Source organism: Carcharodon carcharias, chromosome 15 (genome assembly GCF_017639515.1).
Source record: "Carcharodon carcharias isolate sCarCar2 chromosome 15, sCarCar2.pri, whole genome shotgun sequence".
Taxonomy (NCBI): domain Eukaryota; kingdom Metazoa; phylum Chordata; class Chondrichthyes; order Lamniformes; family Lamnidae; genus Carcharodon; species Carcharodon carcharias.
Window position 1 is genome coordinate 26,495,048 of NC_054481.1, and position 18,176 is coordinate 26,513,223.

The window sequence follows — 18,176 nt, forward strand, 5'->3', positions numbered from 1 at the left end:
TCATAAGGAATGCTTGAAGATGACTGCATAACGTTCAGCAAAATTTGCAACCCCTCAGATACTGAAGCAGTCATTGTCCATATGCAGCAAGACTTGGACAACATTCAGGCTTGGGCTGATAAGTGGCAAGTAACATTCGCACCAGACAAGTGCCAGGCAATGACCACCTCTAACAAGAGGGAATCTAACCATCTACCCATGACATTCAATGGCATTACCATCGCTGAATCCTCCACTATCAACATCCTGGTGGGTTACTATTGACCCGAAATTGAACTGGGCCAGCCACCTAAATACTGTGGCTACAAAAGTAGGTCAGAGGCGGGGAATTCTGTGTTGAGTAAATCACCTCCTGACTCCCCAAAGCCTGTCCACCATCTACAAGGCACAAGTCAGGAGTGTGATGGAATACTCTCCACTTGCCTGGATGAGTGCAGCTCAAACAACACAAGCAGCTCAACACCGTCCAGGACAAAGCAGCCCGCCTGATTAGCACCCCATCCACCACCTTAAACATTCACTTCCTTCACCACCAACACACAGTGGCAGCAGTGTGTACCATCTACCAGATGCATTGCAGCAACTCACCAGGACTCCTTCAACAGCACCTTCCAAACCCGTGACCTCCACCAACTAGGACAAGGCCAGCAGATGTACGGGAACATCACTGCCTGCAAGTTCCCTTTCAAATCACACACCATCCTGATGTGGAAATATATCACTGTTCCTTCACAGTCCCTGGGTGAAAATCCTGGAACTCATTTCCTAACAGCACTGTGGGTGTTCCTACAACACACAGACCGCAGTGGTTCAAGAAGGCAGCGCACCACCAACTTCTCAAGGGCAACTAGGGATGGGCAATAAATGCTGACCTAGCCAATGACTCCCACATCACATGAACAAAAGAAAATGCATTCTGTTATTTGAGTTACTTCAGTAATGTAGTTAAGGATCCAGAATCCTAATGAGAGGTCAGACAAACAACTGCATTCCAGAATCTATTTTTTAAAATAAACCTCATATGCACAGCTAGATATTGAATGCCAGGACCACCAACAATCCCAGTATTCTGATGGCACCATATAAATGTGTTGAGTTCCCACACATTCAACTGTTACTCTATATGACTGATATTATTAATTGTCACCAAATCTAGCCAGCAGATGGCATTACAGTTTAACAGGAGATAGATCAGCTTCAGTTTAAGTTGAATTACCATTAACTGCATTCACCTTTTTAAGAAGTTGTTCACACTGGTTACATATTTTACTGGTATATTAAACACTGCAGCTGACCAATTAACATAGCAAAATATTAAAGAATGCTGTGGAACAATTGTACAAATTAACCACTTCTGAATAATAATGATTTGTAGGGTAATCCTTTCCAAATTCACACTACAGTTCCATGGTCCTGTTATTAAGGCAGGAATATATTGTTTCCTCCACCACCTCAGTCAGTCAGGCATTTGATATGCACAGAAAACGAATTCATTAAGTATTTGTATTCACAAATACAAGAAATCTTCATGTAGAATTTCTTATCACCCATATAGTGTACATTCTCCTTCCTCCTCTCCCTGTACGAACGTCCCAGTTATCCTTGCTTAAGCAGAGTTTGGCAAGAACCTTCCATCCCCACTGCAGGTTTGGAGTTTAATTAGTTAAACAATTCAACTTACTAGTACAAAGTACCAGTTACTTTAATGAATTGGAATAGTTAATTAAAGTTAGACTTCTGTGATAGGTTAATTTTCTTTCCTTTTATTGTTACTCATTTATATGTAATTTTTGAATGAACGAGCAACGTACCTGAAATGAATTTCCATATGGAAAATAAAGTAAAATTGAATTGAAGCTTCCTACCATTCATTCAGTTAAGCCAAATTAGGATGTTGAATCACTAGACTTTCTGGAGCAAAGGGGCAAGAATCCTAGTGCTCCTACAGGTTCCACTAATGAGCCAGAGTGACAGATGAAGGACCACCAATGACATGGAAAACTGCGGATATGCTTGGTTTGTTACCGAATTAACCCACAGACCTGGTGACCACCTTCCATCACCAGGTGCATAATCTTGGACCCATTCAACCCCAAAAAGATCCTGCTTGCTCACCATCATCCACCACCACCTCCCTGCAAAGAAGTGCAACACTGGCTGATTACTAAGGAGCAGTAAAAAAAAAGACAGCATACTTGTGCAAGGCTTATTACACTAAACTTGTACAACAAAAAATTCCTGTATGCAATATCCATGTTTTTGTTGCACACAGATTTGGGCATATTGTTGCTAACTTGGTTGGTACATATAACTTAGTGTAAAAAAATTTTTTAAATGAATATCTCGATCACTTTTGTGCTTAAAAAATTGCTGACTATATAACTTAACATCAACAAAAGTGCATCAGGCTCAGTAATATGCCTTAGGAAAGGTAAATAAACATTGCTAAAAGAAGAGGTGGAAGAAATGAAAAGAAGAGGACAGTTATCAACGATGCCTTTGAGCCAGATGTTTGTGACTGGCAATGTTCGAGAGCCTCAAGCACTTATGTCTAATACTCAGATGACATATCAACTGGTTAGAATGGACTCTTTCATGTTAGCTATCATCACCACCTGCAGCAATACTCTAATAAGCTAAGAGAGTAACTGGTCATTTTTAGCTGTTTTCTTCCCCTTCTTTCTTTTGGTTTGCTAACTCTCCAAAATGACATTTTTGAATTAAATTATGTAGACTCTGCATCTACAGCTTGCGATTCTTTCACAACCAAACCATGTAGGTTTTATTTTCTAATGCATTCAACAGACTTTAGAAATAGAATAAGCATGGGCTTAATAAGTAATCCAAACAAAAGCAATAGCAACATGAGCAAAAACTTTTTCATGCAACAAGTGGTTAAGGTCTAGAATGCACTGCCTGAGTGCATGACGGAGGCAAGTTCAATCAAGGCATTCAAAAGGGAATTAGACTGTTATCAGAAAAGGAAGAATGTACAGGGTTAAAGGGGAGATATCAGGGAAATGGCACAAGTTTACCTGCTCATTTGGAGAGCTGGTGCAGACACAACGAGCTAAATGGCCTCCTACTACGCTGTAATGATTCTGTGTAAACAGGGTATGCACTCAACATCTTTATGTGCGATTTGCTTTGTGTACCTGATACAGATATCATTCAAGATCTCCTTCAATACTGGGGGTGAAGTGCACTAAGAAGCTGAATTCTTCACATCCAAGTAAGCAAGTTCCAATCCTAAGGAAACCAGCAGGGGAAACTATGGTCTTCTACCAAAAACATTATATCCCATGAAACGAGGTCAGTGTTTTGCTTTCTAATTCATATATTGAAGACTTCACAAATGCAATGAAATCTTCACCATAGAGGAAGGAATTCAAAGACTGATTAAATTGTTTTGCTAAGCTCATAACAAAAGCTTTAATTAAGCTCGTGAGGGAAATATACAAACATACAAAATAGGAGCAGAAGTAGGCCATTTGGCCCCTCAAGCCTGCTCTGCCATTCAATAAGATTGTGGCTGATCTGTTTGGGTTTTGAATTCCACATTCCCAACTACCCCCAATAACCTTTGATTCAATTATGCTTCAAAGACTGAAATGAGCACTGATTTATTGAAGGTCACATATTTTAACCTAGAGCTGGCGCTTGGCTGTTATGTTTGTATATTAACCTATGAAATAGGAGCAGAAGTAGATCATTCAGCTCCTCAAGTCTGCTCCACCATTCAATAAAATCATGGCTGATCTGTTTGTGTTTCAAGTTCTACATTCCCATCTACCCCCAATAACCTTAGATTCTTGTTAAGCAAGGGAATCAATCTACCTCCGCCTTTAAAATATTCTCAGACGCCGCTTGCTCCACCTTCTGAGGCAGAAAGTCCCAAAGTCGCACAACCCTCAAAGAAAAAATTTCTCCTCATCTCTGTCCTAAAAGGGCAGCCGCTAATTTTAAAACAGTGGCCCTAAGTTCTGGGCTCATCCACAAGAGGAAACATCCTTTCCATATCACCCTTGTCAATACCATTCAGGACCTTATATACTTCTATCAAGTCATCCATCACTCTTCTAAACTCCAATGGAAACAAGCCCAGTCTGTCTAACCTTTCCTCGTAAAACAACCCACTCGTTCCATCTAATAAACCTTCTCTGAACCACCTCCAATGCATTTACATCCTTCCATAAATAAGGAGATCAAAACTGCACACAGTGTGGTCTCACCAATGCCCTGTATAACTGAAGCACACATTATTACTTTTATGCATACGGTTTTTACTTTTGCCCACTAACTTGTACACATTTGCAAATCAATCATGATGTATGTTCATCTTCAAAACCGAAGAGGAAAATAGAATGACAATAGCAGAGTTAACTTACAGTGTTGCATATAAGTTGATGTATTGTAGTGTACCCAGCCCACTGCTCCCTTAACCTGGCGCAATGCTAATTGCACCATTTGACGTGAACCTAACACCTACGATAATATTCAGAGAGTATGCCAAGTTGCAGCAGTGTCCTGTACTGGTCACTGAGATGCAAGTAAAAGAACGTAACAAAAATGATTGAAATAGACAAAGTTCCACCTGTGGATAAGGTTACAAATAACTCCTTCGAAAAAAAATGGAAAACAAAATTCATTTTTTCAAAATCATGTATTATTTGACATGACAAATTCTTACACACATAGTATATGTGAAAAATGTCAAGTGATGCCCAAGTTCCACTTAACTGAAAGTAAAATCACTCTATAGGACTGCTATGATAATTCAAAAATAAAGTTCACACACATCAGGTAGCTGATGGCAAATTTTAAAAATGCACAATGGTTAATCAGCATGTATTTTCTGCATCTGAACCTCACTTAACATTTAACTTTAGAATTTTTTAAATGTTCACTGAATCATCCTGTGAATCGCACAAACACCCACAATTGCCTTCATATTACAATACTGACTCATGCTTCACAGTTCTGGCATAATTTGTAACTCAACATAGTTTTAACTTATTGATGGAAGAATATTAAATTGGCAGAATGGATAAGGCCATAATTTCATATTAAGATTAACAGTACATTCAAAAACTGCTCAAATGCTTTCTTCTAAGTTACAATCTCATCTGATCCTTCGACAAAATTATAACTTTCTTGCATATATTAATTACATTCTCAACTTTCTATACTGTGAATATGCAAAAGCAACAATTGCAAACAATTGTTAATTATTAAGAAGGCTAAATGTGCGTTGCTTAACAGCTTTTAAGCGTTCAATAAATGCAAGTTAATTGGGGAAATCTAAAGCATCAAAAGGCAAATCACTCTGGGGTGAAAGTACCATCAATGCAAAGTATTTCCCATAAGGTTGGTTAGGAAAATACTTAATACATCTCTTCCCTATGGGAATATTTACATTGTTTAAGGTCAGAAAGCATCTGGTTGTGACTTGACATGTCAGGTCTCATAACTGGAAGATATCCAGCAGGCCCCTCCTCTGACCAGCTGCTTTAAGGACAGATTGAATCAACACTCAAGAATGGGAAGTATGCAGATGCAGCCCTAAAACATGTATGAGAGATTCAAAACCATGTTGGAGCCTGTTTTGACTGGTACTGTGTTTTTTTGCTGCATGTAGCCTACTTCTGCTACTACCTAATACAGATTTGAAGAAAAATAATATCTCCCTCCATTAGAAGGGATGGAAAGCGCTAGAAACATTGTTGCGGACAATATTGGAAAGTTAAATGCACCAACAACTGGTTGTTTACTTACCAGCTGACAAAATTCAAACACCAACAGATAAGGAACAGCATCCACACATTGTCCCAAGCAGTGAAGGACATTTGGGTGCTGCAAAACCCTATAATTAAAAATAATGATTAAGACTCGCATGCAAAAGTGGTTTCACGCAAAACAATTCTTGCATCTTACTCTCCATCTATCTTTATAAACTATTTTGATTATTATACCAATCTTGTTGATATATCATTCCAGCTCCCAGCATCACTTTTGCAGAACAACCATATCACAAAACCTCAAGACATTGTGCTTACAGAGCAGGTTTTATGTGAACAGAGTCCTGCAGAGGTCCCTAGTGATAAAAAGATCCAAATGTAAGGGTATATTTCAACTACTTTCACTGTAATTTTGATGACAAAAATTATCATGCATTTGCTTCCTTCTGTAATTAAGTTCAATAAAGGATAATGCAAGAAAAGGTTCCATACTCTGAACATGTGCGATGCACAATTCTGTTTATCACCTCCTGGACAACATCTGTTCAGTCTTTGCAATACCCCACTTTATCTAATAGGAAACCCCATTGCGCATTACAGAAACAAAGCATTTAATATAGCCTGTTTTAGTGCATTTTATTACAGTAAACATGTGTGTTAATCATTTGACAATGAGTTTGATGAGAACAGTGTAGGAACAATGGGTCATTGCAAAACTGGTCTATCACTTTGCTCTTGGGTACGAAAGCAATTTCATGAGGGGGGATATGACTTCTACACGTACAATGAAAGTTCCAAACAAAAGTCTGACAAATATCTTACATCTGCTAAAGCAGTTTCAATTCATTAGAAAAGTACACAGAAGTGTACCATTCTTAATATAGGCACGAATGAAAGAAGCCAAAAGTCTGGTTTAAATCACCTTAATTTTCACATTTATCCAACGAAAGAAGTTTTACTATAGGATGAATTTAATATCAAAAAGCATAACTGCACAAAGATCATTCCCAAATTATTCACTCTGCAAGGAATTAATTTATAAAAACAAACTTTAATTCTAGCGAATCATTTTAATTTCAGTAATGTCTATAGTCTGATAGAATCACAGCATGAAGTGCCTTCATTCCCCTCACTTCCATTCTTAATTATGCCTGTGTAGGCAAGTCAAAAGTTTTTGACTTCAAGTTGTGCAGAAAATTACAGAGCCTTAATTTTAGCGAAACAGGAGGAGTAGGCATATCGCACCACAAGTCTACTGACATTCAATAACTTCATGGCTAATTTTCCAACTTAACTACACCTTCCTACCCTATTCCCCTAGATTCCTCCCCACCTTCACACCCACTTGAAGTACAGAAATGTGAAATACAACGAACCTGTAAGCTTCTCCATTTTTAAGGAATCGACGGTGCTCTGCTGAGCTTGCATTCGCTTTCAGTTCTTTAATAATCACTCTGGCTAAACTGGCATCCTCGTAGATTTCTCCAAGAAGAACCTTTCAAAAGTATGTAGAAAAGTACTTTTATATACTTCAATTCTCTGAAACGGGAAGTTCCCAATTTCCCATGTACAGTCTTGATTACATAGAATGTGGAAAAGGACAAGGTCGTTGTAGCAAGTGACAAAGGACGTTTGTACATTTCTCTGCCAAGTCCACATCACACAGCTTGGGTGACTAAGCCTTCATCCTCAGTGAAGGACAACAACAGGAAATAGGCATAAATCAGGAATGCTGTGACCCATCCTTGCTTGACTGGGACAAGTTCCTAAGTAAAAATACTAATGCTGATCTTATTTGAAAATCACAACAAAACAAACTCTCAAAATCTACCTAATGACAATCCACAGTATTTAAAACAAAAGCAAAATACTGCAGGTGCTGCAATTTTGAAATAAAAATGGAAAATGTTCAGCAGGTCTGGAAGCAGCTGTGGAGAGAGAAAAAGGGTAAATGTTTTGTCTGCAACCTCTCATCAGAACAAGTTAGAGGTGTAACAGGTTTTAAGTAAGTATAGAGGGTGGAAAGGTTGGGGGTGGTACAGGGAGAGTCAGCAGGGGGTAGGGTGGTGGTGGGGAGCACAAACAGGAAGGTCTAAGATGGGGTGAGAGATGGGAGAGATTAAATAGCAAAAGGGATGATGGTGCAAGGCAAAAGGAAATAGTAATAGGACAAGTATCCAAAATTTGGCTCTAGAAGGGAAAACTAGAATCATCTACTATCCAAAAACAATAAGGAAAGGGAGACAGAGATTATGACTTGAAGTTGTTGAACTCAATATTGTGTCCCAAAGGCTGTAAAGTGCCTCATCAAAAAAGTATTTAAAAAAAACATCAATTTTAAGAGCTTGAACCTTCCGCATTTAATTTAAAACACAGTTTGATTGAGCTACATTTATGTCAGGCCAGTAAACATATATTATCAAAATCGTACAGAACAATCAAAATGCTACAAAGCCAACAAATTGTTGTGGGCTTTTTCAAAAAAGATTAAATGGTTTACACTGAACATGACAAGTACAAACCTATATTTTAATTTAAGTTATATACCCACCAAATTATAGAACACAAAATGCCCATCGTGCTCATGCCAGCTCTTTGAAAGAACTCTCCAATTAGTCCCACTGCTCCTGTTCTTTCCCCATAGTCCTGCAAACTTTTTACTTATAACGCTTGCACTGGCAAATTTATAGATTTGTATTTGTATTGCAACCTTATTTTAGAACCAAAATAATGGATTTAAGGTATTTCACTAAGCACTGCAACACAATGTCAACCAATGTATTCAGAACTGGTCTGTAAGGCTTGAAGGCTACATTATGTTCAATCACATAAGAATCAACAGTGTTCCACTGAGTTTGCATTCACCTTCATTCTTTGGCTAATGATCCAGAGACACAAGTTTGTCACAGAGATATTAATGTGTATAATGTTATTGGAAATTATTTATTAAAATAGAATTTTAGTGGAGGTCTGTGCCTGGGTGCTTTGATGTATAGTAGTTTTGAGATGTTAATTGGGTGAACAATAAGGAGATCAGTAAGGTAAAAAGTGTTCATTTGCATTTGTTGAATAAACCATTTAAGATTGCAGGTAAAATCTTGAACCTAGCTAGAAGAAGCCAAACAATGTGCTTATTTTTTCAGTTTACTAATAAAATTGGTGCAATGAAAGGGGTTTTATTGTTAGAACAGATGAAGTTCAAAAGCCCTAGTGATACAATGGAAAATTTACATTCGAAAGGGAAAGCTAGGTGTATAAAGAAATGAGTTTCTGTGTGTAAGGTAGAGGCATTTAAGACCTAATCAGCCTGTATGCCTCCAACCAACTAGACTCATTTGGAATTCATAAGGTCAAATGTGCTTTGCCTGGTGTCTATTTAAAGTCTATGGGTTCCTGTTGCCTTAGTGGAGATTTACCTGGGGGTGATTAATTTGGGGATTTGTTAAAAAGTTATTATAGCAGTAATTTGTAGATATGTGTATGCGTTTAGTTTGTTGTTAAATTAATAAATGTTTTAGTTTTATATAAAAACCACAAGATTATTTCTACTGAATTCAAAGTCCGCATCTCGAAATTACAAATTGCAAAAATGGATTATGACAGTTGTTTCAAGTTTCCCTCTGGAATTTGAACAACTCGGCCTTTACCATCGGCTGTGTCATAGCTTCAAATCCTGGCACGGTAGCTGGGGAATTTAAATTCAGTTAAGTAAATAAACCTAAAATTTAAAAAAAAACCTAGTTATCCACAATAGAAGGTAACCATGAACCTACCAGATTGTCATAAAAACTCATCTGGTTCACTGAAGTCCTTTAGAGAAGGAAATCTGCAGTCCCATACTCAATCTAGCCTATGACACAACTCCAGACCCATAGGAATGTGGTTGATCCTTAACTTCCCTCTGAAATGGCCTACAAAACTGCTCAGTTAGAATTTAAGGCAGCTTTTCAAACACAATCAAGGTTGAACAATAAATGCTGACCTTGCCAACAATACCCACATCCAGTGAAAAATTCCCAAATTCCACAGAGAACCCTCTTCTACAGCAATGACAATTTTTCTCTGACCCTGTCTAACGAACCTTGAATGATACTGCCTGTTCCTGGCACATTAATTCAAGGGATATAAGCCCACTAAGAAACTATTAACTGGATTAAGTATGTCTCCATTAATGCCACACAGGACCCTTGCACTCGAAGACTTTAAAAAAAAAATTAAATGTGATGTGGGCATCGCTGGCAAGGCCAGCATTAATTGCCAATCTCAAGTTGCCCTTGAGATGGTGGTGGTGAGGTGTAACTGAGGGGACATTTTATAACCCACTGCAGCACCCTGTCCCTTTGAAAGTTATCGTATTCAGACATAATTAGAAGAATATCTTGCCCGTATCAGAAGTTGGGACACCTGCAATTAATTTCAATGGCTTAATCTTGCTTGGCAATATAAATGGAAATCAGGTTTGAGACCTAGTTTCAATGGTTACACATCTCGGATTGATTCCAACAACTTAAAAATCCTATAACTTGATTTAATATGCAGTTTCATTTACATGAACAATCAACACTTATGGTGCAAATTTTGCCTTTTCTAGCAGATGTTTGAATCACAGTTAACGACCCAGATCCAGGGCATTATTATGTAGAGCACTTTCCGATTAAAACCAATTTGGGGTTGTCAGCTTTAGCTTGTAAAAGCTGTGCTTACCTTACCAAACCAGCCATTTCCAATTTCTTGGATGTAGCTAAGACGATGACGTGCAAGAGATGCTTTGGATACTCCTGTAAAATGCAAAAAAAATGATCAACTATATTTATAAAAATGCACTAACACAAGATGTTCAACTTTAATTTTCAACAATTTTCCAAACCCCAAATTTCACATTTTGAATTTGCACCTCTAGTTTTAGATGAATTGTACAGAGCAGCAGATATCAGAAAAGTTCTGAACAATTTCTAAAGGTGTGGGGAGGGTAGGAGAAGCGCGAGGGGAGGAAGAGAAAAGATGACTTCCAGATCCATGATGAATAGATCAAGACAAAGGAAATGTGCAGACATCGGTTACAAATGTGTCCAGTACTTTGCCACTGCAACATTCTGTAAAAATAGCAAAGCAAAAGTTTGGATTGCATGAAACATTACGCAGGTCCATGTTATTTATAAATTTTGGATTCTAATAAGAGCAAATCATTACTGATTTCAACATATCTATAAACAATTCCAAAAAAAAAGTTTTGAAAAAATATTTTGAATGAGGAACTTGATTAAAGGATAAAAATAAGAGGGAAAAAATATTTCAGTCACTAGAATGGTCCATCTTTCCAATTAAGTACATACGTCCTATGTACTCAAGAGGAAGCTGCAAAGTGACAATAGCATACAGTGGGATGTTTACGGTGAAACTGTGCCAAAAGTCAAGATGTCACGCCTTGCCACAGCAAAGGCTTTTAGGGACCAGAAAGGAAATCCACAATAAGCAACATGGATTTTAAAAAAAAGGAAAAACAGTACTTCCATCAGATTCAAATATAACCTATGTCTACTGGTTTACAATAACAACTTGCATTTATATAGTGCCTTTGACGTAGTAAAATATTCCAAGGTGCTTCACAGGGGCAAACAACAATTGAAACAAATCACACAAGGATATTCGGACAGGTGACTAAATGCTTGGTCGAGAAGGTTAGCATTAAAGACTGTAGTAAACCAAGGGAGAGGGGTAAGAGAGGCAATTCCAGAGTTTAGGGACCTGGCATCTGAAGGCACAGCTGCCAATGAAGCAAAGATGCACAAAAGGCCAGAATGGGAGGAGCACAGATATCGTAGGGGATTGTAGGGCTCAGGAAACTAAAGAGATAAGGGGGGCCAAGGCCATGGAATGATTTGAAAACAAAGAATTTTAATATTAGGAGGTGTTGTAGACTTGGTGCCACTGTAGATCTGCATGCACAGTGGGGTGATCGATGAATAGGATTTAGTGCTAATTAGAATACAGGCACAATTTTTGAATGAGCTCCAAGTTTATGGAGGGTTCAAGGCAACAGCCTTGTTCAATCAGCCCAACCTGCACCTTAGCATACATTTAACTGGTGACACACTGCTATTTTCTATAGTTCAATGCCGGGCTGTTTTCTCGTACCACCTAATTACACAATTAAAGTAATGCTTTTATCAGCATAACTACTTCCAGGAAAGTGCGGGTTTGTATTTCTGTTCATGCTGCAATTTTGTGAAGATTCAACACTTTCACCTGAATAAAATTCTGTAGAAAAGATAGGAACAAAAAAAGTCAACTTCCAATATATTGTAAGATCACAACTTGGTATAGAATAGTTTAATGGCCTTGGTGGGCTAGAAGAGTGAGGCAACTGCTGGAATTTTCACGAAAAACTAATTCACGTTGCAAAGGAATTTTTTTTCCAAAAATGAATGCCCAAGCCTTTAAAATCAATGCAATATACTTTCTGCATTTATAGGACGAAAAAGATTATGCAGCTGGTGGATAACCTCTCTTAAATCACCAGCCTTCCACTTATATTTGAATTAGGCCACGATCTGAAATATCTGAAAGCTGCATAACTGCAGAACTGTGAAGCCCTTTTACAAAAGCAGTCAACTTCACTTAGTTCAGAAAATATTGGAACATTCTCATTCGCTTCAAATTCATCTGATATAATTATCTCCTGTAGATAAATCTTTAATTTTAATAAAAATGTGTTGCCTTTTCACGTAATTAGATGTTTCTGACAACCCTGCTTTTAATATATTTAATGGCATAGTGAAAAATTGCCCTGGATCAATGAAATTTAAGTTCACAGACTTCAGAGTAGTATACTTTTCAAGTATTTATTTTATATATTCACATTGTTTCTTTCTACATTAATGCTACTTAATGTAATGCTTTTGTTCTGAAGTATAATTTACCAAGCTACACACAATTCAACTGACTTTAAAGGAGTTTTGATTATCAAAAGTTAACATTTTCAGGGATGTTGATAGCAATTACTCAAGCAACGAATGCCAGTTCATTGGCTTTGCTGTCCTGAATAAAACAAAAGATTAGGTAAAAATAAGACCCCCTCCAACCCAATGTGACTTCTATTTCCTCATTCTCCCTTTCAGAGGCTGACTCCTTGCTGGCATAAAGCCACACGCGTGACAATTCTACGGCCAACTTTACTCAAAAGTTTTCTTTTATTACATGATATTCTGAAATTACCAACAATTTGAGATTATCCAGAGGTTTTTCCAGGATTCTTAACTAGTGTTCCAGGGACTTCAGTCAGCAACTTCATCCAAATATTCGCATAGGAAAAGCAAACTGGTGGCCTCGGTGATTGCTAGCAGTATCTGCTCCAGTGACCATTGTGCACACCACAGCATTGGCAGGTTAGTCAGCTGCTGGAAGCATCACAGACAAGTTTGATTCTGCCAACAGCTGACATCCCCACACGAACAGCATGGATTTATTTTTTATTCATTCATGGGATGTGGGCTTTGCTGGCTGGGCCGGCATTTATTGCCCATCCTTATTTGCCCTTTCTTAATGGAAATCAGGAATGGGAACCCTGAAAAATGTGGCCCTCCCTAACACAGGTTGGGCAAGGTCACTGGAACACCAATATCACCACCCTAGCTGAAATCAGCTATTTCAGTGCAACCCAAGGGGCGAACCTGGGATCTTCCTGGTCTGCATGACTCAGCTATCCACCGAGATAACCTTGCTGACTCACTGCTGAACTCACAAAAATATTACTGCAGTAAATTTCAACTTATTTCAAATCAATGTATGCAATTAAAAACAAGAACTGAACTCCCAACGCGTCAAGCAATGCTTAGTACCATTTAATCAATCTTGTTAAAAAAGTGAAAGATTGTCTGAAATGCAGGCCAGCTCATACCTTGCGTCTTAGATGACTGAAGCTGTGTTGGAGTAGAAAGTACAATATTTGGAACTCTAAGTGTGTAAACTTCAGTGGGTGCTGGAGGTGAAGGAGTGTCTTCTGCTGGTGGTATGAAATCATTTTCTTCATCAAGATTATCATCTTCAAATTCCTGAAATTCAAGTAAGTGCGGTTTGGTATCATTTAAAAGGTCATTATTTCCATTAGAATGCACTTTCTTGCACTAGTTTCAGTAAAACTGCAATGTTGTAATCACGTTGTAATGCACCACATCTTTTGTGTCATACATCACGGCAAAAATTCTTCAGTACAAGTGATTTGTGAACTTCTTAAAGTGAAATTTTTGACTTTATTTGACCTTCTGATTATTTTTCATCAGTTTTGTCTCTGCTCTGGCTTTTTAATAAACTGGAATCAAACAGTGTATAGACAGCGTATATTTCTACATCCTGCCTGTTTGAAGAGGTTTCACCCTATGTAACCTGAATCCAAGTTTCTGATACAAGTAATATTCCTGCATAAGGTGAAATATAAATCAATAATTACAGATCCCCAACCCCCCCAAAAAAAATCAAACAAATTAGTAGACTGGAATGAGTAACAGATAATCTCAGACTTGCCCCCATGGCTGGCAATCACAGATGACAGAAAAATAATCTGAATCAAGCGGAGTTGAAAATCTAAGTTGTGAAGTGATACTCCTAAAACAGCCTGCTCTAATCAGTGTGGGATTATGCAACCCAAATTCCATTTATGTGATATACTGCCAACACACTGCGTGAGCAGCTTCACTGTCACAATCAATAAATAACTTGGTAGCTCATTAGAAATAAACCAGAGCAACTAAGGTGCATCCTATGTGCTCACCTTGAAATTTATTTCTGCCTGTTTACAGCAGGATGCACAGTTCACGAGCAGGATGATGAGGAAAACTAAGCTGCACCCAGACAGTATGAGCAGTGACGAGGAGACTTCAACAGCTGCTTCCCCTGGAAAAAAGGACTGCAATCATTTTCCAACATCCGTTTTAATGCATATTCCAAGAAAAAACACACTTTGGTATATAAAAATTCAACTGGATAAAACTGTATTGCCAAATCTAGAATAGCACAGTTAATTCCAATAGTTAAATAAATCATTTGTTTAAAGAAGCTTTATAGATTATTCACCAGAATGTAAAATTATATACAACAGATCTGAAATTAAACGATACATTTATCACACCTAATAGTCTCTATAACAGTTGGCCCCAAGCAGATCTTCTAGTTCTGAGGTTAAAAACAGATGATGATACTGCACAATATCCAAAATAAGCAGACAAGATGTACAGTCTAGGTGGAGTGAAGAATGAATTTGCACATCACTATCATATCCTCAGGTCACCCAAATGCATTTTACAATCAATAGCTGCTTTGAGGCTGGGTAGGCAAATATGGCACCAAATGTGGACACAGCAAGATCCCACAAACAATAAATGAATGACCAATTACACTGTTGGATTAAGGAGAAATTTTGGTCAGGGTATCAAGAGAATGTCTTCCTCTTCTTTGAATAGTACCATGGGATAACTTACATTTTCTTGGAGTAGGTCATATTTTATCCAAGACAGGTCTCTGACAGCACTTATGTGGCCAAGTCAAGGCTTGAACTCAAGAGGCAATGGTACTACTGGCTGAGCCAAGCTGACACTTATGATTAATATAACCAGAGTGGATGCATCTGACCATGTTTATCATGAGTATCTTTAGCTTTCCAGTATTTTGAGTCTTTTGGCAAAACAGAATCCACATAAACCATAACACACATGTGGCACAACAATTTTTGAGAAAACATTGTGCACATAAATTCACTTGTGTGGACCACTGGAAAAGTCTGGTGATGAGAATTAACTAAATCCTAAACCCAGAGCTCAGTCTTAGCATGGACTTTCTGTCTTAACCTGTATGGAACCTGTTGGTACTTGTGCTCAATAAACACTATAGGAAAGATGTGAACGCACTGGAGAGAGTGCAGAAGAGGTTTATGAGAATGGTTCCAGGGATGAGACACTTCAGTTACGAGGAAAGATCGGAGAAGTTGGGACTGGTTTCCTCAGACAGGAGAAGGCCAAGAGGAGACTTGATAGAAGTTTTCAAAATCAGGAGGGATCTGGATAGAGTAGATAGGGAGAAACTGTTCTCGCGTGTAAATGGATCAAGAACCAGAGGGCACAGTTTTAATGCTTTGCAAAAGAAGCAAATGGGAGGTGAGAAAAAAAACTTTTTCACACTAAGTGTAGTTAGGGTTAGGAATGCCTTGCCTGGAAGTGTGGTGGAGGCAGGTTCAATTGAGGCATTCAAGAGGGCATTGTTTCTATTTAAATAATCACCCAATGTGCAGGGTTATTGGGAAAAGACAGGAGATTGGCACTAAGTTAAAATGCTCAGAGAGCCGGTGTAGACACGATGGGCTGAATGGCCTTCTTCTGCACCATAACAATTCTGTGATTCTGTTAATATTCTGGCAGAAACATTGGTACTGGGGGATCTGGCAATTTGTCAACACAATTGATTGTCCTGGGAATTCCAGTGGGAATTTCCCGATAGACAGTGGAAAGGAAAAAAATCCATTTAGTGAAAACAGCTGTTTCACATGAAACAGCTAAGCTATCGCCAAACAGTTGTTAAATAAGGGCAGGTCTTAACCTTCTGTAAATCCAAGTCAGTAGCTTTTGTTAAAATACTTCTGATCATGCAACAGTGCTTATGAGGATAGATTTCTTGTTGCTTTGTGATGGTGACATAAAACATATTTGATTTTATGCTTTTCAGGAGTTTCCAGAGCTTGAACATTGGCCTGAATGCATCATTTTGGAGACACATTAAAAAAACAGCATTGAAGTCAGCTCTTGACATGGACTGCATGCTGCTATCCTGGTTTGGGAGTATGATATCCTTTGCATATTATTGCAGGCAATTCTAGTGTGTCTAATAACACCTGAATCGTGGCAATTTACGTGGAACTAGAATCTTGGCAATTTACGTGGAACTGACTCATAAGGTTTACTAAGTAAATGTGGCAATTCATCCAGTAAAGTTAGGTTTAATAAAACTCGAATTTAGATGTTTTAACTTTACTAGGTTCAAAAGGCACGCACCGTGTTCATGGACAGATATCTCAAACATTACTAAAGGAAGGGATAATTTCAATACAAAAATATTCCCATTCCCAAAAGTACCCACATCATGTTACAATTTCTCATGGTGCAGAGAGTATAAAATCTGGATTTTAAAAAATCTTCAAATTCTCACAAAACCTAATATTTGTCCTGTGCAAAAAATATCAACTTGCTCAATCTGCAAGGAACATTATTTAGTTAAAAACTAGTGCCATGCCATTAAAAACTACAATGGACAAACAAATGTAACCGGACACTACAGCTGATGTCCAAACTTGTCAGGCAGCAAAGAAATGCCATCCAGCTCCCAATTTTGAAAGAGCAGTTCACAGCTAATAATTAAATAGGGTACTTTAAGTTTAAGCAAGTAAATTTAAACATGTAATGAAGAACAACGGTACAAGTTAATGCTTGTAGACAGAGTAGTCAACAAATCTCTCCGCACTTCTGTGAGCATGGAAGGAAAATTAACTATATAATTTTCTGAACCAAACATTACTAAAGGAAGGGGTAATTACAATACAAAAATATTCCCATTCCCCAAAAGTACCCACATCATGTTACAATTTCTCACATCTTGCAGAAGATTGTAAAACAACATAGTTGGCTACAAACCTCCCCAACACCTGATATTGTCTCAGCTCACATGAAGAATGGCACTGGACTAGAAAATGGCCAGTACCTTTAAATCTACACCAGCTTCAGCCAGGAAATGAAAGTTGAGGAAAGGTAAAACTTGCACCTCAATAGAGATCCATCATTTCAGATTAGCAGAAGTCCAAACAGCATTCAACTGACATCAGTCTTAATAACCAAATGGTTCTTTTGAAGTTACATTCTTTGGAAATGGTCTGCTAATAATAATGTATATTATTAATTCCTGATTGCAATCCAGATGATAATTATATGGTTCCACAAAGACTGCACTGGAACGTACACCTGGGATATTCCAGGTTCTTGCTCTGCTCTGTGTTAACTGATGTTCCATAACTCAACTAGGGCAATGGTAAAGACATTACACAAACTTCTCTTAGAACACCTGAGTTAGGAAAGGCATAAAAAAAAACAAGAACTTTCCATTCATAAACTGTCAAGGTGACTCGTTTGCAAATTACTCAAGTTACGGCAATTAAAACTTACTCACATTACCAGCTGCTGAGTCCACATAAAATGTTTAAATGTGGTGCAAAGACACAACTAATTTTGAACTACACATACTTATTACCTAAGTGCACAACACTGATCCAAATAGAAACAGCTTTTCATTCATTTTGATTGCACAGCACACTACAATAAATATATTGATGTATTAAATACATAAAGCAGAAACACCCATGATACATGCTGAAAACAGCTGTATACTAAGATAACATTCCTAATT

At 37.9% G+C, this 18,176-nt stretch overlaps 1 protein-coding gene across 3 annotated transcripts in view; it reads right to left on the reverse strand.

Moving 5' to 3' along the window:
• The window catches only part of lmtk2 (lemur tyrosine kinase 2), a 127,270-nt gene that overhangs the window by 78,694 nt on the left and 30,400 nt on the right, over positions 1–18,176 (reverse strand). For all 3 annotated transcript variants that reach the window (XR_005945281.1, XM_041206120.1, XM_041206119.1), the window contains exons 2-6: positions 14,506–14,627; positions 13,636–13,789; positions 10,443–10,516; positions 7,115–7,233; positions 5,776–5,863 (exon numbers count right to left, since the gene is read on the reverse strand). Coding sequence is in view for 2 of the 3 variants with exons in the window: in XM_041206120.1 (XP_041062054.1) it covers positions 5,776–5,863; positions 7,115–7,233; positions 10,443–10,516; positions 13,636–13,789; positions 14,506–14,627 (557 nt within the window). In the remaining variant the exon portion in view is untranslated. The remainder of the gene's footprint in view (positions 1–5,775; positions 5,864–7,114; positions 7,234–10,442; positions 10,517–13,635; positions 13,790–14,505; positions 14,628–18,176) is intronic.